Source organism: Atta colombica, unplaced genomic scaffold (assembly GCF_001594045.1).
Source record: "Atta colombica isolate Treedump-2 unplaced genomic scaffold, Acol1.0 scaffold133, whole genome shotgun sequence".
Lineage (NCBI taxonomy): Eukaryota > Metazoa > Arthropoda > Insecta > Hymenoptera > Formicidae > Atta > Atta colombica.
In genome coordinates, this window is record NW_017259221.1 from 140,617 (window position 1) to 164,142 (window position 23,526).

The 23,526-nt window shown below is 34.0% G+C and overlaps 1 protein-coding gene across 2 annotated transcripts in view; it reads left to right on the plus strand.

Moving 5' to 3' along the window:
- Positions 1–23,526, plus strand: part of LOC108684336 (myosin-I heavy chain) — a 28,886-nt gene that overhangs the window by 3,825 nt on the left and 1,535 nt on the right. Inside the window, exons 2-13 of one of the 2 annotated variants that reach the window (XM_018188603.1) lie at positions 2,941–3,003; positions 12,657–12,909; positions 14,953–15,287; positions 15,354–15,836; positions 16,403–17,306; positions 17,666–17,918; positions 18,079–18,114; positions 18,899–19,949; positions 20,214–20,803; positions 20,863–21,052; positions 21,336–22,779; positions 23,008–23,279. In XM_018188603.1, the coding sequence (XP_018044092.1) occupies positions 2,941–3,003; positions 12,657–12,909; positions 14,953–15,287; positions 15,354–15,836; positions 16,403–17,306; positions 17,666–17,918; positions 18,079–18,114; positions 18,899–19,949; positions 20,214–20,803; positions 20,863–21,052; positions 21,336–22,779; positions 23,008–23,279 (5,874 nt within the window). The remainder of the gene's footprint in view (positions 1–2,940; positions 3,004–12,656; positions 12,910–14,952; positions 15,288–15,353; positions 15,837–16,402; positions 17,307–17,665; positions 17,919–18,078; positions 18,115–18,898; positions 19,950–20,213; positions 20,804–20,862; positions 21,053–21,335; positions 22,780–23,007; positions 23,280–23,526) is intronic. The other variant, XM_018188602.1, reaches the window with a different exon arrangement.

Below are 23,526 nucleotides of genomic sequence, written 5' to 3' on the forward strand. Positions count from 1 at the left end.
TCAGTATATTCATTTGATAATATAACCGAAATATTTTTTGTCTATAAATAACGTGTTTCTAACGATCTGCAAGCTGACAAATATCGCCAAAGAGAAAGAAAGGATCTGAAATAATGCTCTGAAACAAAGAAAATTAATTTTTTATTTTCGATTTATAGTATTTCCGATTTATATTTATACTATTTTTATACACGAAAAATCGAAGAAATCGAAAATAAAAAATTGATTTTCTTTGATATACAGAGTATTATTTCGGTTTCTCCCTTTCTGTGTGTTCAGCGATATGTCAGCTTACAGATCTCGTTAGAAACACGTTATTTATAGATCACAGAATATTCTGGACTTTTATTCGTGGTTTACGGAATATTCCAGGTTCTTGATTTTAATAATTATTTGCATGTGTCGGTATATTAATAACCGGAGTTCTGAGAATACGAAATACTTCGGAAAACTAATTTCGTGATTCTCAGATAATGAATTAAAGTAATAGAAAGTGAATTAAAGTGATAGAAGTTAATTATAAGTCCTATGTTTCGGAATGTGATAGCAATAATATAATTTTGCGAGAAAAAGTTGAATACTTTTCAATCGATTGAAATTCTCTATAAAGTAAAGCGGGATAATTTGAATAAGTTAGATAGAATAGAAATTTTCAAATTGTATAAAAGTTTAAAATTGTATAGTGTATTCAAAAACGTATGCTATTACACCAATAATATATGTTTTGTGAACTGATTGAATTCGAGGATTGAATTATATATTAAGTGACCTCAATCTTTTTATGCAATTTGAAAATTTCAGTTTATTCTATCCAAATTACCCGTTTTATCTTAGAAATTGCTGCGAATAAATAGAGCTATCTTTCGTTCTTCGTCTACTATATCTATACGGATAAATTTTTCAATACTTGGATGTCATTTGTAATTAAACTTGATTTTATTATAGCGAGAACGTATAAATCAAGAAGTTATCGATAGGCGATGCGAGACGCGATTACCCAAGGGATTAATTAAATTGTTAGATAGGATTTTCAGTAATAATGGGGTTTCGATATAGTTTGGACCAAAGGTTCTAACTGGGAAACTGTAATCACCACAAGGGTTGACAGCTTCTATACGCATGTTGGCAGTGTACGCGTTCAAACTTGTTTCGAAACAAAGAATAAGATACAAGTATAAATAAAGTAATAAAGCGCCATAAATAAAGTATAAACACAAAGTATAAAAGAAATAAGTGAACTGTCTTCTCATATATAAGAAAAATTGACGTATAAAAAAGAGAAAAGGAAGAATAAGAAAGGAGAAATTGTACAGACAATTGATCTCTATGATAATACATAACATTTAATTATTATAATATTCAGTATAATTTTTTTAAATAACATACTAACGTCAGTTTCGTTTTTTAGCTAATTTCCTTTCTATGATATTCATAATCGGATCTTATATTTAAGATCGACTTAAGTATAGTCTTAAGATGCCATGAACCAATCAAAGAACCGTATTATATCTTAAGACATTATTTAAGATGCTAATTACCAGTCTTCAAATAAGAACGGACTATGAATATATCTTTATTTCTTATATCTTCATTTCTTCATTGTTTGTTTAAAGTAGTTTGTTTAATATAAAGTATAATATAAAGTATGAAGAATAATATATGAATAAAATATTTTTCAGATATTTTCTGAAATATGAATTTATTCTTAGTTTGGTTTATACTTTTAAATATTGAACATTTTTTAAATGTTAATCAGCAGGACAGGGGATTCAATAGTTACCCTACCATCGGTTAAAATGAGTTTCGAACTTTTGGGCATAGATCAGCACCCTAACTCGTCTCAAATGTTGCCGAAGGGTAGCACAGTTATATGGAAGGTATGTCCCCCTTTTCGCTAACGGTGTGGTTCCAGCCATGAGTCATACCGTACCCTATAGATCGCCCCCGAGTGTGACGTCATTACCGAGCTCTCTCCCCCGGCGAAGGCATGTCATCCTCGGGTTATTATGCAAGGGATAGGGCTTACGGCAGAATTGTGCGCTCTATCTTTCTCTGTCTCTAGAGATTTCTTTGACGATATTCTCGCGAGTCTAAAATTGCGCGACGTAGTTCCAAGCTCGTCTTATACATAGCCTGTATTATTTTTCTGTTGAAGATTAACATTTTATCGCAATTTTATATATCAGAGTGACTCTAAGGCAAATCATTAAATTTTATATTTGTATTTTTAATCAACTCAAACTTTATGTTTCTTTAACGAAAGCGTCGAGATATCGATGTTACTTGAATTAATAATTAACAAATAAGAGATTAAAAGTAAAAATAAAATCGAATTTTATTTTTATCTTAATTCACTAAAATTGGATTAAATCGAATTTCAAATAAATTTGCAATAAAATCAAACTGCTGATTTCTAACTTTTTTTAAGATTAGCGATAAAATATCAATAAAAGAATATTATTCCGAAATTATCCATGAGATATTAAAGAGAGAAAGAAAGAATGTATGCATGTCTAGTTTCTGTATATAATTCTGTATATAGACACATATTAAACGCTTTATTCGCCTTCGAGAGTTTTCTCTTTTATAGGACGAGCAATAAAAACGGATTGGCGCAACTTTCTGTTCGCGCTTCATAAAATAGAGTTTGTTCGGAACGCGAGCGCGAGGGAATGTTAAAAAGGTCACACGTTTTTAGACCGATTCGTGCCTCTGTCTCTCCATTTATCGCCCACTTATATGTACTTGTATTGCACTTATAGATATTTCAAGGGATATCATGACTATGAACGCGGAAAAATGTCAGCGGCAGAAAAATGTCAGAACTTTTTCTACGTTAACAGTGATAACAATGTTATTAATATCCAACATAGACTATGAATATTTATGTTTATTGAATGCTATTCATGCTGCATATTCCTTAACACGGATATTACATAGACTTACACGGGATCCATACTGGTGGCCGTGAATCCTTACAAAGAGGTGGACTTCTATACGAATGTGAGTATAATTATTTAATTTTAGCGAAATCATGTTAATTCTTCATTTGCAACCTGGATCGTTTTTGGAAAGGGGGAGGGAGGAGGATCGTTAGAAGGGAAATTTTACTCACAAATTTCGTTCTATTTTTAATTCAAATTTTAATTTTTAAATAAAAATTTTAAATAAACATTTAAGTTAAACAACTATTCGGTAACTAGAAACCATAAAAAAAAATCTTGAATCTTTTTTTTTGAAAGCTTAGTAATAATAGAAGAAAAACTTTGGCTGGACAAAGAACTTAGATCACAGACGGAGGGTTAAATTAAAGAGCGTAAAGAAAAGAGGAAAGAAAAGGGAAAAATTTGATATATTGTATTTTTTTAATTGAGTGCTTTCTATTTGATAACACAATTGATATAAGCATTATTCTTGACCTTTAGTGGTTAAGTTAGAACGATATTTATATTATCAAATAGAAAGCATTCATTATTATAATATTTTAAATTACTCTCTCTTTGAGTATATTACTTTTAATATTGTGTCATGTTGAAAGCAATATAAAATAAATGGAATTTTATTAGAATTAAAATATATTTATATCTATTATACAAATCACAACCATAATTGCTTATTTAGTTAAGACTTATTTAATTATATAAGTATACAATAATTATACAATAATTATATTACTTATTTAATTAAGAATATTTATTCAGATATCGTTAGAATTGAGTAAGTTAAATATTACATAAATACAAAAATTGAAATATAAAATATTACGCAAAATTCTGAGAGGAAAAATTAAAGATAGAATTTAGATATCGATGTGACGTAGATACGATACTTCTTGCAATTTTTAGAGATTACTTATTTGAGATATAACGGAGAAGAAATATTTTCATTCAAGTAAGGTATACAAATCCGATACATTGAATGAGTATTATCGATACGAAGTGATCGATAGGGTGGGCTCGATAGATCGCTTGTGCGTACAAAATACGCCGCGCTTCCTGCGGCTGACAAAAACCGGAAACACCAGCAAGGAATAATAAATATCAGGCATAATGCGTGATGTCGCCGCTTTGTGAAGCAAAGTGAAAAAAGAGCCGCTAAATGCTATACATGTTAATTTTCTGGATGGAGATGAAAGATTAATAGCAAATTCGAAATACAAATGCGGACTAGCGCACATTAAACCGTAATACACAAATTGACGTAAAAAATGCTTATTCAATATAAATATTAAACCACGAAATTCTCAATACATTTTATTGTGGCTATAATAATTATTATTAAAATTTTATTATGTTTGTTTTGTAAAATATATGTAGGGCGTTTTATCATTCAAGACGTTTTAAAAAGCTGTGATATTTCATATCACAGAAGATTGTGAGTTCGAAACTCATACAGTTTTATTGTTATTACATTAAATAATAAATTTTAAATCTTGATTTAAAAAATTATTCCTCGTTCATTGGCTTTCTATTTTTGCTTATTGTTCTTACATATTACGAGCTAAGTAATTATATATTGTATATATTTATAATTATTAGCAATTTCATTTTTACACTGAGATTAAAGTATTCAATGACTTTAATATGCACCAGTACGCAGTAGTGTGTTCAATCAAATTTGCTATAAAAATGCTGTCTCGGATCTTTTGACATCTCGTTGAATGCATTTCTTACATGCGGCTGCTCTTGCTACAACGCGCATTGCGAAAACAAGAAGTAACTGCAGTTCGTTTAGCAGTCTCTCAAATGTATGATAATACGACGTTAGCAACGAAATTACACAACATTTAATGAAATTTTCACTTTATTACTTTGTGGTACTTTGTAATAAAGATACTAATTACGTTTAAGTCATTCAACTATACATTTGCAAATATCAAACAGAAAAAAAGTAAGCAATGTGTGGCGTTAAATTTAACGGAGAATTTGAAAGGATAAAACTTATCATAATTTTTCACAATGTATGAACTCAAAATTCTTGAAAAGGAATAAGAGAACCAATTGTATATTTGCAAAAATAAAATTTCCATTTCAACAGAATTATTACAAAGATTTTTCAAATGTCATCATTTACTATAGCATATATTTTCTAATTAAGTTTCTAATTAAGTTTTATGAAGTTTCTTCTTTTAAAAAATTCTCTTAAAATCATTTTAAAACGGACTTCATTTAAAATTAATTGAAGAACATAATAATCTGAAACTTAGATCACTTTTGTTGAAATATTCGTTTATTCGTAGCTCAAAAATTATAACTTTGATATTCTCAATAAAAATTTGATATTTTCGTGGAAAAATTAATTTTAAATTGACAAGCTGTTGTAAGAAATAGTACACAAGAAGAAAGATACATTGTATTCAAGTGTACATATATTGTTGGCTGAGTTTATGAGTTTCTTTCCCTCGGACCCTAATCGACGATGAATTTCCTCGTCGCATGTATACATGCAATTTGCATACTCGTGCAAAATTATCATGTTTGTGGCGGACGAGTTTTTCCGAGAATGGCTTCACAAATCCGCAAAATGCATCGCGGCAGGACGCTTTTATCGTATTGACCCTCGGTTTGAAAACAGGAAACGGAAGCCACAACGTGCTTATAATGCGTCGAGATAACTCGTGAAACGGCGAGCGTTACTCTTCTTCGACAACAGTTTTTCTAGGTCACGCTAATGGAACAAAACTCGAGCGATAGCACGCTCGACTTAGTTTTTGACAGGATGATAATGTTAACAATTACGTTAATTGGGATGCTCATATACATAGACTTGATTCATTCGTGCAGAAATGTATCGCGAGACCTTTATCGACGAGCTGATATTTGCGATCGAGGGTGAACGAGATAAATTTCTGCTCGTTCACTATTTATCGGGTAAAACACTAAGTGCATATACTCGATAATATAGAGCAGTGCCGTTTCCTTTTCCCGCCACCGGTGCAGCTATTTTCGGGTGCACGTATTGCGCGACGGCTTTGCTCCCTTGCATGTCGCAGACTCATCGTCAATAGTCATATGTCTCAAATATGTCTCTCCGGGACGAATTATTTTTGAGTACCGAACAGCAATTTCGAGCAGATCCAAAATGAAGAAAGGAAAAGAATTTATTGTTACAGAGACAATAAATTTCACAAAAATTTAACAGTAAATTGAAAATCTAAAAAATTCAAATTATTATTAAAAAAAAAACCTTGATAATATTTCTCGGGAAATTTCATCGGAATTTTCAGTTCATTTTTATCAAAATTATTCTTTCGGCAACTTTATTTTTAGTTTGTCAAAGTGGTATATAAATTTCATTTAACTTTTAAATTTTTTTTTAACTTTAGATAAATTTTTAAAAGTTTTACTTTGATATTTAAACGTATTGATTCTTTTTATGTTCATGGATTTTATCTTTTGTTGTATTAAACTTAACAGTCAAAAAACTTTATATATTTCTGTAAAATTAAAACATAATGCTCCAATTATTTTTAATAAGAAAACAGCAAAACTGTTAAAAATCTGAAAAAATGTTTGATTATTATTTCATGTTATTATATTAATGTCATATTATATTATTATTAAATTGTTATTACTACACTATGTACTTAGGCGAAGATTAGTTTTTTGCAAATAGTTTTGATACTTCTTTTCAACGAAATGAGAAGAAAGCTATAGATTCCGCCACATGAATGGGTTTTATATTAAGCTAACAAATAATAGAAGCCTCTTCAAATTTTTGAAAGAATTCTTCAAATATTATTCTGTGCAGCCGCGCGTTTATACGACACGGAAAGCATCGAACGGCGGTGCATGCGACCGTAAATTGAATTGGACGGTGAGAATTGCCAGAGTTAGAGTGCAGCGATAAAATTTACTTTGTCTCGTGTTTGGGAACGAACTGGCTCTCTAAAGGCTTATACATTTTATTGCATTTCCCCTGCTTCTCTCTCTACAATGTACGCAACCTTTGAACAGGATTTTTTAATAAGAGGGTACTGTATATCCTCGCGATGTTCAGAAAACTTTTCGAGTCTCCCTCAAACTGACAAGTTGCAATAAAATTTTAATAAGAGGTCGTCAACGGTGTTTTTATTACCACATTTTTAGCAATTTTTTTAGTATCCAAATTACTTTTCGGAAACACAATAATTTGGAAACTATTATCGCGCATGGCGCAATCCGTGCGCGAACCAATTTGTGCGAAACGAAAAAAAACTGATTGTAAATTCACGTGACTGCGGTACATTAACCTCGTGCACACATTTGTGAAAATTTGCGTGCTACGGTATCATGCGTGATTTGCGAAGGTCAGCTGGGGTACCGCCGACCGAGGACTCCTGCCGGGACTAGAAGGAAGAGGGTGGCACGCAGTGGTGGTGCACGCCCCGCGTTATTGATCGCGCCGAAGCATGCGGATCGGATTCGGGACTCGGCGTGGTCGCCTTGGGAGCCGCTAATTCCGCACATTTCTACCGGATACTCTTGCTGGATCCTCGCCAGAACGATCACGATGATCCACGTGCAAATCGCGCTTGAATTACCAACGAGTAGCAACATACAGGAAACAGCTACATTCGCGTTATCCAAATTCGTTATAAATCTGACCTCTATTTCGAGAAAATAAATTTTCCAAGCTAATTACGTGAAAAGCTTTTCTTAAAATTATCGACGAAGAAAATTAATGTAAAAATATGCTGTAATTATTAATTATTATACATACAATTAATTATTATGAAATAACGATGTTGTATATCATTTATTTGCTATAATAACGACACAATTAAAATAAAAAACAAAAGTTTTTCAAAAAATAAGTTTAATATATTAAATCATTAAAATTTTGTAATATTTAAAATATAATTTTGATGTAATAATTGATTATAAAGAAATAAAAGGATGTTTTATCTTTATATTTCTTTTTATCTTTATATTTCCTTTTTTTTTGCAAGCAACTAAAATAATAATAATTTTTGAATTGTGTTGTAGCAAATGAGCGACATATAGTGTTTTAAAATGTTAAACATGTATTAGATTATTTTAATACCCTTGTCGTTAGATGTTCGATAGAAACATCCGAGATAAAAAGTCACTCTTATATAAAAGAGAAACAAAGAAATAGCAACCTTAATTAACTAATCCAATTTTTTAATTCACTTATTAATCCGCTACGCTCATTTTTTGTACACTTCCAAGCTAAGAATAATTCAATTTTGACATCATACTGTTACATTCATTTGACACATGTCTCTCTGAAGAATAAATCTAATTCTGTGAAGAGTGAAATCTCACACTCTTAAAGAATTGAAAATTGAGCCATTCTTTATTAAGATTGGCTTAATTTTCACTCTTTAGAAAGAACTTTCATTCCAAAGAATTTATGAGTAGCGATGTATGATATCATTTTGTTGATCATAAGTAAGCAAATATACTCGAATTGTTGTCGAAGTAAATGATTGGTACTTCCATAGTAAACCCACAATCAAGTCGTTCAAATATTTGCCGATATTAATGGCTAGGAAATACGAAAGACTTGTGTGAAACTTTATCGGTTTTTAAATCAATTATTTTATTTTACTTATTGGAATACGATTATGCGAATTATTATTTATTTACTGGATAATAATCATTCCATACAAGATTCCATACAAATACATCTTTTCCTTTTTTATCAAAATTGAAAATTATTTGCGATATTTTATTCTTCGCGATGTATATAAAATAGTAATAAACGCAAAGGAAAAATTGACAGTTTTTTTATGAGATTGCTTAATATATCGGATAACCGTAATTCGATTTGAACCAATCGATTGGATGTTCCGAATATCACGGTGATGGTTTAATAACTAATCTTGCGGTAATCGAGGGGGGTTAACATCACAAATAAGTCGATTCGTTTCCGATTTCCAGACTCGGATCTCGGAATACCCATCTATTGCAAATATTTCTTCGTCCCTCTCTATATCAGGATAAACGGAAATTGACGTTAATCAATCCATATTTCGTCGCGAGTTTAACGCTCGATTTGTGTAATGAAAGCGAGATGAAAAATCATCGTAGTTTCTATCGAAGCACGATGACACGTGTTCAATTCCCTCATAGACGATACTGATCGATGGACGTGACCCACTAACGAAATGGAACGAAGAATCGACATCCCTTTGCAACACTACCGGTGTTGACGACGCTGTGTAACAGCGGGAAGCTTAAACTAATTGAAAAAAAAGCAACACTGATTTTAGTGGAAGTTGGCTATGGATTATTTTTGAGATAAAAATTGGTATTTTTATCCAAGATATTTAACAGATGCAATTAATCGTGAATAAGTTGATTTAATTTATTTGATCTTATTACTTAGGCTTTAATTCCATTTAAATGGAGTAATGGCTTACAATTTTAAATGTAGAACTGTAGATATAGTTAGAATTATTATTTAAAAAATTACTTTGTTATTACTTCGTTTATTATTGCATTGCTATGTGTCACAGAAACAGGAAAAATTAGCTATAAATGACAAAATTGTAATTATAAATACTTTGTATTCAGTTCCAAAATCTAATTACGGATATATGTATTTGGCATTATCTTAGCGTTTAAATTATAAACAAATAACGATAATTAGTACAGCTGAACACGAAAATTTAAAGTAAAAATAAAAGTAGGTATTTTGATCTAAAAATATAAATTATCTGTGAGACATTCTAAATAAATATTGGACATAAAAATGACATTTTTCTATTTGCAAATATTAAAATTATTTATTTTTGGATGTTTAAATACTCTGAAACTTTAGAAGTCAATTATAAAGTTCAAAACTTTTAACATTAAGTAGCTTAGAATGAAGATATTGAACAGCGCAGTATTATATAATGCGACATGTATTTATACATGGATGCAATCGGTTTTTTTCAAAAAGAAGCAACGAGAAGTGTCGAAATTTCCGGCGCGTTGCTTTGAAGGCGTCCTTTCACACTTATTTTTATATCCCAGCTTGTTTTCTTAAGGTTTTCCGACTACGCTTGGTTTATCTCGGGCAACCCATGCTCTATAAATGTACCTTGAGATAATTTCCTTCCAAAATAACTTTTTAAGGTTACATTGAAGCGTCTTAAATCATTCTATAGCAATATTAATATTCAGAACGTCATTTATTGAAATTATTGATTTACCATATAAATATGTTAACAGCACAAATTAATCGTAGCTTTTAAGTTAATAACGTAATTACATCGATTTAATTAATTTTTTTACATAAAGTATTAGACAAGAAAAAGAATTCTAAAATTAGTACTTTAAAGATATATTTGAATTGGATTTGAATGTTTGTAATTATGCATTTGTTAAAACAATTTATATATTTGTTTTTCGGAATTAGGTATTGTTGCTTAGGTACTAACCTAATCTTGATTTTAATTTAACAGACGTTTATCAGGAAAAATACAGTGCGTCATGTTAATCTAATAATATTTCCACTTTTAAAAGTACATAAAATAAAGAAATAAGTACAATAAAATTAAATCCTTTCAGAAAATTTAATTAAGAATAATTTAATTAAGAATTTGTAGTGTACTTTTAGTACGTATGTTTGTTTTTTTTTTGTCGTGTAAAGATGGTAACTTAATAAAGGTCTATAATGTTATTAGCTCTCAAAATTTATTTTTTGTACAGAAATGAAGTTAAAGCGCTGGAGAAATTGCTACATAATAGCTACATAATAAAAATTATAATATTATTTCTGAAGCTAGAAATAATTTATTAAGTCGCGTCTTCGCTGATTTTTACGAGTCGATTTGTACTAAAAATAATCTTTCTGTCATCAAGAGGTCGTTTTGTCGGTACTATGTATTTTCCTGTTATCACATGGCGGCAATTTCAGCCGAGTGCATTTCATCCATTTGTAACGGGCGTCGAGGCGCATTCTCGCTGCCTGATGCTTAGCGGCGCGGGCGGCCCGACGCAAAACTGGGTTGCACTACTTCGGCTGCGAGACTAACGGCCGAGAGCGACAACCCAGGCGGAGAGCGGCGTTTTGCAGAGCTTGTATGCTTGTGTATATACCCGCGTCCCGAGGGAGAAGGCTAAACGAAGAGGGCCACGGTGGAACTCGGTCATCGTCGGCGGTGCACGCGCTTATCGGGTGTCGTCGCTGATTAATCGGGTTACCGGGGTTGATGCGCTACATTCGTGCTCATATTTTCAAACCTCCGGCCGGATGATTAGCCAGGATTATCGCGGCGTTATCGCGCATGAAGGTCTTGATGTGGCTATATTCTCTTCACTCATGTTAAAGGCAACTTATGAAAAAAATTCCTGGCCCGCCCTTTTACACTTTATGTTACATCACATCTAATTATCACTGTAATATAAATAGTGACTCTGTAACAAGGCCATGAACAATTTTGTCAAAATCCTATGAGAGAGAAAGATACACATAATTTCTCTCTGTAATATACTTTCACTTTAACACAAACTGTTTCACTTTATAGCCAATATTTATAGTCGGATCTTATATTTAAGATTGTATTAAAATATCATAAGCCAATCACAGAGCAATATTAACATCTTAGGATACATTACTTAAGATCTTAAAATAAGAACTGTCTACATATTGGTCTATAAATATCGGACTATGAATAATTTTAATTAAGATTATAGAGTGAAACACACAAGTATAAATTGAATGAGATAATGTATACATAGGAAGAAATTGCACCCAGGGAGAAATGATAATGGAATCGATATTGAATCGAAATCATTAAATCGATGTTGATTCGACATCGATTTCATTGTCATTTCTCATGCAAGTATATGCTTTTCGTAAAGAAGTACCTTTTAAAAAAGTTCGCTTATGGTCGAACTGAGGTATAAAGTTTTTAAGTAAACAATGCGATTTAAAAATATTGAATATTAAAAAAGCTACACGATTTACGAATTATCTTCATATTTTGATATGATTAAAAATCAATGACGTTTTGTGACGTGTCAGATTACTTTTCGCCTTAATGAAGGCAATTGCAACGTTTATGAAACATGACGTTTATTTTGAAAAAGATATTCTTTAAAACAATAGGTCTGTTTTTTATTGCTGTACTTTGAACCGGTACAATAAGTTGAAATGAAACAAACGTATATTTGTTTCATTTCAATATTGCCCTGTACGTACCAGTTTAGAAAGTGTAGCAATAAAAAACATTCCTAATGTTTAAATAAATATAAAAGAATTCTTTCTCAAGTAAAGAATGTATACGTAAATGTTAACATTTTATAGTTACAAAAGATTGTATCTTATATTTTTTAGAAAGAATGAATATTTTATGTAATATAAAATATCTTGCTGTAAGCAATGAAATTATTCTATATTTCGCCAAAAATGTATAAAGACTTTACAAACTTCTAATGTGAGAATTAACAACACTGCGCAACGCTTTGCTGACTTTCTTTGGAGCATCCGTCAGCCTTTTTCTGCGTCCGTGAGTTCTTCATAAAGCTCTCTCCATTTTAGTACAATAAACTAAGTTCATTTTTCGTTTTTGGAGCAAGAATGCTGTTCGCGAATCGAGGCTTTTAAGACCATCTATTCTCACGAGCAAAGTTGTAGCAAAAAGGAGCGGCGGCGGCACCTCGTTAACGACCGGAACCTGTTTCATCGAAAAGGGCGTCTTCCTCGTCTTTTCGCAGGAGTATGTGAATCGATACCATGGCCAGAAGATGGGCGCCTTGGAGCCACACGTGTTCGCCCTGGCGGAGGCGGCATACAAATCCTTACAGGACACCGTGAGCAACCAATCCTGTGTGATATCGGGAGAGAGTGGCGCTGGCAAGACCGAGACCACCAAGTTCATCCTACAGTACCTATGCTCGGTTACTAGCAACGTCGATACGTGGGTGGAACAGCAAATTCTAGAGGCCAATACCATTCTCGAGGCATTTGGTAATTATCCGTTAATTACATCCAGGTTCCAAATTACGTTTGTAATTTTGTGATTATATATTTTCCGGATATCTCTCTCCCATTCTCTGTACACAAATTTGTTAGAAAATATTTGCTAATTGAAATCTTCTGCTTTGGCTCAAATCATTGGAATGAATTTTGCCGTTTAATCAGATTAAATTAATCTAATAGCAATTCCGATAATGAAATATTTCCTCAATCGCTGTAACAAAACTTGAATGACATGATTAGACTGATTATAAAGTAATTTATAATCCTAGTCTGTTTAACCCAAAATATAATTAACTTTCTTACTAATTTTATTTAAAAATTATTTTCTTTGATATTTGGTAACTTCATTTGTTGTAAGATCTTTTGTAAAAATTATTTATTTCTTAATTTGTAAAACTTGTTCATATTGATCATATTGATCTATATGATCAGTAAAGTAAATTCATAAAGTAAATCAGTAGAGTAAATTTTTTTTAACAGATCAGCACAGTTAACGAATTTAGTTAATAATTGTGAGAAATTATATTATGTAACTTAAAATTATGTAAAATTATGAAAAACATTTGTTACAAACAATTTTTTATAACGTATAGATGAAGAAAATGTCTGGATCTACTAAACTCATGAATAGTGATTATGATTAAATATATGTTAATCTTAAACTTAGATTATAAATATCTGAAAATATGTTGTATCAAAAAATTGGAGATTTTTAAAATTTGTTTTTTAAATTGAATAATTATATCTGTCGTCGATATTTCTGATAAAATTGATCTCAAGATCGAGGAGTCTATGTATAAGTCGCAACCTGCGAAAATATGTCAGAATTTAAGATTCGGTACAAAACTATTAGATGTCAGAAAAGGAACTGGGCTAAAAATGAATTGAGTATCGCTAGGAACAACTTATCTTCTTCAGAATTGGATTACAATAATAGACTGTTAAAGAATCGATGTTTTAACCGAAGTGAAGATAAACGGAGACGATAAAGTGGATAAAGTCCTTATCGTGCGTTCAGAAGTAAACAAGCGATTCATTAATCGTAATCTAGGTGCGAACAACTCAGGTGTTAAATACAGTGACGAAGGGAAATGAAGTGGGTCACGAAGCAAAAAGATTTTATGAATAAAACACATCAGACAGCGTCGTTCATTCACCTGCATGAGAGAGAGATAATGATTTCTTTTTTAAATCTTACTTATTTCATTTATCTTCGTCACAGAGTTTTATCCATGTTTCGCATTTAAATAAACTTGAGAAAATCTCGCTCCTCCTATTCTGCATATGTCTCGAGGAATATTTAACAAATGTATTTCCTCTTAAAAATGCATTATAAAAGAATTTAAAAAAATGTCTTTAATGTAGTAATATTGTAAAACTTTTAAAATTTTAAACTCTTATTAATCTTAGAATGCTATCGATATATAAATTTTATATAGTAAACGAAGTCATTGAACGCTAATTTATGCCTTCAGTGATCATTAGGGAAATCCAATCATACTAAAAGTTAGAACGAAAGAAGACGAGCTTTAAAAAATTCTATCCGTTGTATATTTTGTACTCCTTGATGATCTGTACAAAATTATAACAGAAAACAGTGATTTCAAATTTTAAAAATAGTTTTGTTTTATATTATTTTATTATGTATTATATATTTTATTTAAAGGAGGAGACATATATCAATTGGACTACACACGCTATGTTATTTTAAAATTTTAATAGCGTGCTTATTCTTTTTTCTCTTTTAAGTCAATATTTAAATTATTTAGATGTTTATAAAGATTTCGATTATAAATATTTTGTGATTAAAAGTGACAAATGTATAAAAAACTTGTGTTACATTATTTAAGAGTGACCTATTTTCTAATTTCTTATATAATTTATGTGTCGATAATAATATTGTTTTTCAATCACTTAATATTGATAACGTTTTAGAATTGGTAATAATAAATTTAGTTTTTGAATTTTTCTCAATATTCAAATTAGAACGATGAGAAAGTTTAACGAGAGAAATTTTATTCTCGTTAAAAGGCAACGCGAAAACTGTACGGAATGACAACAGTTCGCGCTTTGGCAAGTTTATGCAAGTGTGTTTCGACAACAAGTGGATGATCAAGGGATGTATCATCCAAGACTACCTGCTGGAGCAGAGTCGTATCACCTTTCAGAGCCCCGGGGAACGCAATTACCACGTGTTCTATCAGCTGGTCGAGGCCGGCACGAGGGATAAGGAATTTGCGGAGCAATATAAGTTAAGGCCAGCCAGCCACTACAAATATCTCAATCAGTCCGGCTGCGTGAAGATCGACGGAATTTCCGACTCTAAGAAGCTCGATTCTCTCAGGCTCGCCTTTAATGTGCTTCAGGTATTTCTCTGCTGAGAAAGAGAATTTTGCACTCCTATTATTGTCGAATAATTATTATTCGTGCAGATCGCGCCGGAAATGTGCGAAGGCATCTTCCGAGTTCTATCGGCCATCCTGTGGCTCGGAAACTTGAGCTTCGAGGACGTCGATGGCGAAAGATGCGAGTTATTGAAGGAGGACGGGAATATAGTCGACACGGTTGCGCCGCTGTTGGGTCTTCAGGTGGAGGATCTCACCAAGGTGGTGCTGATACGACAGATAAACGTTCGTGGTAATATCACGGAGATTCCACTGAAGGTGCAAGAGGCCAGGGAGAATAGGCACGCGATGGCAAAAGCACTCTACTCTCGTACTTTCGCTTGGCTTATCAACCACATCAACAACTGCACGAACCCAGGTCAGGATATCTCGCGGTTCCTTGGGGTTCTCGATATCTTCGGATTCGAGAATTTTACGCTGAATAGCTTTGAGCAACTCTGCATCAACTACACGAACGAGAAGCTGCACAAGTTTTTCAATCACTACGTCTTTGCATTGGAGCAGGAACTCGTAAGTTTATCCCAGTGCTCAGAATTTTTATGTGATCAAACAATTCGTATGAAAAACTGCACAAGTTTTTGAAATCTAAAGTTACCAAAGCTTAAAAGCAGTTCTTAGACGCACAATATATTGTACAATTATTTTGTATAACTGTTTGTTGATAAGCAATTCAAAACAAAGTCTAAAGACTCAATGTGACCTTCAGATGATCAATAATATTGAATTAACTAATATTAAATATTTTATATTACTATTGATTATATATTTAAGGGACGCTTAAAAATTTCGAATATCTCGAATTATTCAATTTGTTACATCTAATTTTAGGTAACAAATAAAATGAAACAAATAAAAGTAACTTTTTTCATTCAAACTTTCTTTAATGTTCTAATTAGAATGATTTAAGAGAGAATTTAATGCTCGAATATTTTTATTTTAAATTTTCTAATTATTAAGTTTACTTTAATTTGAGCTTTAAAACTTATTTTATCCCTCACTTTCGTATATTTTTTTGTTTTGTTGCCAAAAAGTTAATTCAGCATAAATAAATATATAAGTATCAAATATATGTTTAGTATCATCAAGAAGAGATTCAGTACTCCCACATCACTTTCACTGATAACACTATGTGCCTGGAGCTAATTGAGAAGCCTCCGCGATGTGTTCTTAAGTTACTTACCGAGCAGTGCCATATGCCGAAAGGCTCGGATCTAGCTTATCTGACAAACCTGCACGCTGAATTTGAGAGCCATCCGTGTTACGTAAAGGGAGACGATCGACGGAAATGGGAGAAGGAATTTGGGGTCAAGCATTACGCCGGTTGCGTGACATATACTGTCGAAGGTTTCGTCGACAAGAATCGGGATGTACAGCAGGACGTATTCTTCGACTTCATGTCCAGGAGTACAAATGAGTTTGTACAAGAGATCAGTGTTTATCAGGATCTATTGGGATGTACCGTCGCGCGTGCAACCGGCGGCACAACTACTACGATGTCGCGAGGAACGTCCAAGGGCAAGCCGACCCTCTGCGACTCATTCCGGCATCAGTTGCAAGCTCTAGTAGATGTTTTACAGGGGACGACGCCGTGGTACGCGCGCTGTATCAAACCGAACATGGAAAAAATGGCCAATCACTACGATGAGAAGCTCGTTATGGACCAACTCAAATATCTTGGTATGCTCGATATCATACGCATACGCAAGGAGGGCTTCCCAATACACATGTCGTTCCATGATTTCGTTGCGAGATATCGTTGTCTGGATAAAAGCCGATCCTCACTTTCCTCTAACGAGAAGGAGGCGGTTAGATGTCTGATTAGTAAACAAGGTATACCGCAAACTGAATGGCAAATTGGCCGGACAAAGGTGTTTTTGCGAAGCTACGTGCACGAGCCTCTGGAGGATTCCAGAAACCAGGTAATAATGAAGAATGCCATTGTGATACAGAAGATTTGGCGAGGATACATTAAACGACGAGGTATGATCTGCGTTTCCTATCTTTATATGTTTTCTAACTCACGCTATAATTTAAAATATTTGTTGTTTTCAAATATGATATAAAATATTAAAGGGAAAAATTATTTGTTTTGAAAAAATAATATAATAAGCAAAAAATGTTCTGAAGGTCATATTTTTCAAATTTCAAGACATAAATATAATACAATTTTTAAACAAATAAAAAATTATTCTTATTCCGAGTAAATTAGAAAGAGAAATATGACATTCAATTTTAACTTTGAAGAAATTATATTATACTTTATTTATTTGGAATAATTAATATATTTTCATTTGTTTGGAAATTGTATTGTACTAATAATGTTATTCTCTGTTCTATAGAGTATAGACGTATAAGGGAGGCGACACTGAAGGTGCAGCATGCATATCGTGGTTGGAAGTTACGAATAATGTTCATCAGGAAACGCAGGGCAGCTATAGTAATTCAGAGTCATTTGCGAGGTGTCTTTGCGAGGGAAGTAGCCGCAGCTCTACGAGAAATGCGACGAGTCGATGAGGAGATGAGAAAAAGGGAACGGTTGGAAGAGGAACGAAGAATGATGGAGGATAAGAAGGCGTTGGAAGAGAGCCAAAGGTATGGGAGATCAACTCCGTTTGAATTTCTTAATTCCCATGAACCTTGCTTGCGACGATAGTAATTCTCGTGTAAGATAACTGATAACAATGGAACCGATTAATTATGCGTGCCGATCGATTGTATGCATTAATCGTTTCCGTTTGTGTTCCTTTTATAGCGCGCAGTATGATGGTATTGCCGAGATGGAATCTGGGTAAGTCCGACGATGGAAAAGATCGTGTGACGTATATATGACGGCATACACTCGTTGCATGCTAAATATTGCGTGTATCTTAAATGCCTTATCGCTTCTTCGTTTGATATATGTATGGTTTTATACTGAAGATCGATTGTGAAATTAAACGCTACATAATAGAAAATCACACGTTTATAATTGATGAATTGGATAGAAGAACGGCGTAAAGCACGCGACTTTAAGACATAAATATTACAATGATATAAATTTAAATAAAATATTATAATCTTTGAACATTTAAAGAAAATGTAAAATTATCGTAGTTATAGCATATTATAAATATTATAGATTAGCTGTATGTAACTAAAATTTATTCATGATTGTGTATCTCTTAGCGAATTCAATTGAATGTACTAATGCATATTAAAATCGTTGTACACTAATTTAATCTGAGTAAAAATAAAATGTAAATATTTCGAATTATAGAGCACATATTTTACTTAACATTAAAATTTGACATTAAAATTTATCAAGGATTTTACGGTTTAATCCGTTTTTATATTTATATTAAACATATCTTTGTCAATCAATTTGTGTATAACGATGTACGTCCAACCGAATTTGCTATCTGATTTTTTTCAAGACATTATTTTATAATTTACTGCATGGAATGTCTCGTTGTGGTTATTGTTACACGATAACATTACACGAAATTTACTTTGCTCGTAATACTAGCATATGCATTTTTGGAAAAAAAACATCAATCGGTAACGACAATACAATTTTCTTTTTAATTTTGCAGAAAAGTGCAAGAAGAAATCGACGCGTTGTCACAGATGGCCGAGCAAATGAACTCGAAGATAGCTGTCACGGATTTGCAATCGGTGGATCTTGACAATCTGTTTTCCTTCCTATCTGACGTACAATCAACTAAAAGTAATCAGATTATCGAGGAAATCGGGGAACAGATGGACGAATTGGTGGAGGACCTTGACGTAGAATTAGAAAATGTTATTCAACAAGAGATGGAATTGAATGCCAAGGCCGAGTCGAAGGTCGCTTCTCCCATGAATGGGCAGGAAGTACAGTCTCCGCAACAGCAACAGCGAATGCCGTGCTCGAATAACTTGAGTAGTAGCAAACTTGGTCAACCAAGTCTTCCGGAACCCACGGAACCACCACCGCCGCCACCACCTCCGGCGCCACCTTTAATTGTGAATGGCGAGTCATCAGATGACAACGGCGAGCCAATTTACGAGTCAGTGTTGCCGCGAGAAGCGAATGATTCTGACATTCCAATTCATAATGGCGGCAGTCCGAGCCAGATGATGAACGGTGAGACTTGCGGATCGCCACCACCGCCTCCACCCAGTGGTAAGATAACCAAAGAAATCGCTGCTAGTCCGCCATCTAGGCCAGAGTCCAGGAGTTCCGGTCATCATCATCCGGCTCACCATCATCATCATCATCAGACGATACCCCAGGCGCAACAGAACGGCCATGATCAGCTGCAGCCACAATCGCAGACAGTACAGCAACTGCCGGTGGAACGTGAGCAGCGGCGCAAGACTCGTGTGGAGCGGAAACTGCAAGAGCTTGAAGACAAGAAGGAGCAGGAGAACGAGGTGACCTACCACGACATTGTAGAGTTTGCGCAGAATTATTTTAACAGTCATGAACGTTCGCCGGAGGGTACCATAATGGCTACGTTAACGAGGAAATCGCGCGGGAAAAGTATCGAGTTCATTCCGAAGTACGAGATGGTCACATACTACAAAGGATCGAGTATTCCGAACTCGCATATTCATATGTATGATCCCGACAATGTGAATGTTGCTTGTTCCGTGTTCAGGGTACGCCTGCATTAATTATAACTTGCAGAAAACTCAAAGAAAAGAATAATTATTTCTTGTAACTTTTAAGTAAATTCAATAATTCAATAATTTGAAGTTAATCTACAGCAATCTGACCATAAAGTTGATGAATCTTCGAGATTGGAATTGCATTTAAAATTATTAAAAAACTGTAAAAAATTCTTTTCTTTCCGTTTAAAGTTTTTTTTGTTGTGTTATAAATGTTATAATTAGGATACATAATCATGTTATTCTTTTTCTCAGGATTTGTGTAAGTATATTCGCGGTGAAATGAAGTTGGATCAAGAAATAGTCACGATTCAGAGTATCATCGCTTATGGGATCGAGCGGGAAGAGTTAAGAGATGAAATCTTTGTGCAATGTATGCGTCAAGCGACGAATAATCCCAACGCTGAGTGGTCAGAACGCGTGTGGCTGCTATTGTGCTTGGCGATCGTCGCCTTCCAACCGAGCAAGCTACTTTACAAGTATTTTGTCTCCTTCCTGAAAAAGAATCTTGCTCTCGAAGGCAAGCTGAGACAGTATGTGCAGTGGTGCGTAGATAATTGCAAGAACACCAAGGTATCTTGCAGGCAACATCCACCATCTACGGTGGAAATCGCTGCTATGAGACGATTGGGCACCATAGTATGCAGGTTCTTTTTCTTGGACGGAAGAACGAAGGCGATCGACGTGCATCCGATTGATACAGCTGCTGATGCTGTCGCCAAATTAGGAGAAAAGTTGGGTCTTCGATCGCTAGAAGGTTGGGCCATTTATCAAAGCAGACCAGATGGAGAGGAGCACGTGCGAGCTCACGATTATTTGTACGACGTGATTGCTGCATGGGAAATGTAAGTGTGAATGCAATTATATTCACGTAGAATTATTATACAATAATCTATAACTACAGGAAACAATGCAAATTGAATACGGCACAGTCGACGTTTTCGACACTACGACGCGGTAACAATACTACTTTAGGCAGCGGCGATAATCGTTTCGTCTTCAAACGAAGGTTATTCCGTAATCCAAGGGAGATCTCGCAGGATCCCGTAGAAGTTAATATGCTATACGCGCAAGCGGTCTACAATGTCGTAAAGGTACGATGCTTCATTATAACAAATAGATTGCTTCACAATTTAAGCTTTTATTTTTAGAATAAGATGGTATAATTCTGAACGAAATAAGATTTTAATCCAATTTCCGAAGTTCAAGTTTGATTTCTTCCTATTTGATTTCTTTCAATATCTTTTATATAATAAGAAGGTCACCAAATTTGAACTTCGAAAATTGAATTCAAATTTTATTTCGTTTAGAATTGTACCATGTTCAAAAGTGTATCATCTTATCCTATATGTATTTTATTCTTCTATTTATTTTTAGTGCGATGATTTTCCGGTGTCCGAGAAAGTGGCATTGCAATTGGCAGGATTGCAAGCACAAGTGTCCCTCGGCGATCCCAAGGATAATGATAGACTAGATTATTACAGCGAAGTGGATAGCTTCCTACCCTACAGAATCAGTCGGGCTCGTGGCGACGATGTTTGGGTGCCGATTATAGCGCAAGCACACCGACAATATGGTGCCGGACGCAAAGAGCTCGCTGCCAAAGTTCTGTATCTATCCTGCGTGATGCAGTATCCACTTTATGGCACAACGATGTTCAATGTAACTTACCGCGGATACTGGTCTTATGGCAACCAGTTGATTCTCGGCATCAACTGTGACGGTCTGATGTTAATCAAGCCGGATGATAAATTCGTTCTGTCCGAGTATCGTTATCAGGATGTCGAAAGCATTATGTTAGATCCGAGCGATTCATTCATCACACTCTCGTTGTTGCGACATAATCCCGATAGTTCGCACAAGTGTTTCGTTTTCGAGACGCCACAAAAAAACGAGATTGGTAGTCTGATTGTCAGTTACTGTTCGGCACTGGCGGGTTGGATCACAGAGAATGAGGTACCCACGAAGAAACTCAAGTGTATTACTAACGAAGATCGCATCCGACTTTATCACAATCTAATCAATTGTCGGCGAACTCTAGTCGATTCGGAGATTCTTAGAAAACCGCAGGATTCCGGTGGTGGTTTTCTTCGGAATACACTTAGAAGATTATCGAAGCATCGAATAGAAAAGCTCAGGCAGGAACATGGAAGTGCCGATCACGGCGAGACTTACAAAGGTTTCCCGTATGCTTACTGGGCTTTCAGCAGGCAACAGATACCGCAAAGTCTATCGAAACTGCCTGATCCCGATGAACAAGTGTCTCTAAATATCTTCCAGTTAATTTTGACGTATGCGGGACTTGGGCAAAACGGAGACACAGTACGTAGAGTCGAGGATGAGCACGTGAATCTTATACAAACCGTAATGGAACGTTGTATACGAAAAGAAAATCTACTGGGTGAATTATACCTCCAATTGATCAAGCAAACCACTGATCATCCAGATCCCAATAATCGTGTCAATCTGCGACACTGGGCATTGCTCTCGCTCGCGTGTTCTGTAATCCTACCGCCTCAAAAGACGATACGCAAATACTTGATAGCACACTTAAAACGATGCGCTAGCGATTATGTCACCGAGGAGGGTAAGTATGCGAGGTTTGCAGAAAAGTGCCTTTACAAGACTCAGGGCACTCGCAGGCGGCAGTGGCCACCGAGTCGCGAGGAGATTATGTGCACTATCAATCGCCGGCCGATCTATGCCAGATTCCATTTCATGGACGGTCAATATCATGCCGTCGAATTTCATCCATCCGCAACCGCTAGGGACGTCATGGAGATCATAAAGACAAAGATAGGACTTGAGGAGACTGCTATGGGTATGCTCGATATTTTTATTTTTTATTTATATTATTTTATATCACTATCCTAATTCCTTTTCTTCCGATCTCTGTTAGAATTACAGTATCATGTATTCTAATTAAATTCAGACATATCTTCAATTGCAAAATTTGTAAATATTACAAGTCTATATTTAATTCATTTTAATTTGTCCTAAAGTTGGATTTTATTTAATTGATTTTTATCGTTATTTTATTCTTTATCAGGTTATGCAATTTATGAGGTGTTGGGACCGACTGAACGATCGCTGATTCCCGAGGAGAAGATAGCTGATGTTATGTCTAAGTGGGAACGATACAGGACGTCGCAGCAGAGTCAACATCAACGCAAGCATGCGCATCACCTTTTCCTGTTCAAGAAACATTTGTTCTTAGATCAATACATGAATTTAGACGATCCTGTCGAAAAGGAATTATTGTATCATCAAGTGTTACACGATTTACGAGCCGATCGGTTTCCTATCACCGAAAAAGAAGCTGTAAGTAAGAAGCCTCGTTGCAGTAACTTCTCTGCGCTTAACTTTCATATTTTCTTAATAATTTAATTTTAAATAGAACTATTTCAAATTTAATTCTTTACACATATGATTTAAAATTCATTAATTATTACATTTGAAATATATATCAAAATGAAGTTATAAAAAAATCAGTAAGTTATAAGATATATTTGTTTAATTTCTTTTTTATTTTATATTATTTTGTGAATTTAATTTAGTATATAGATTA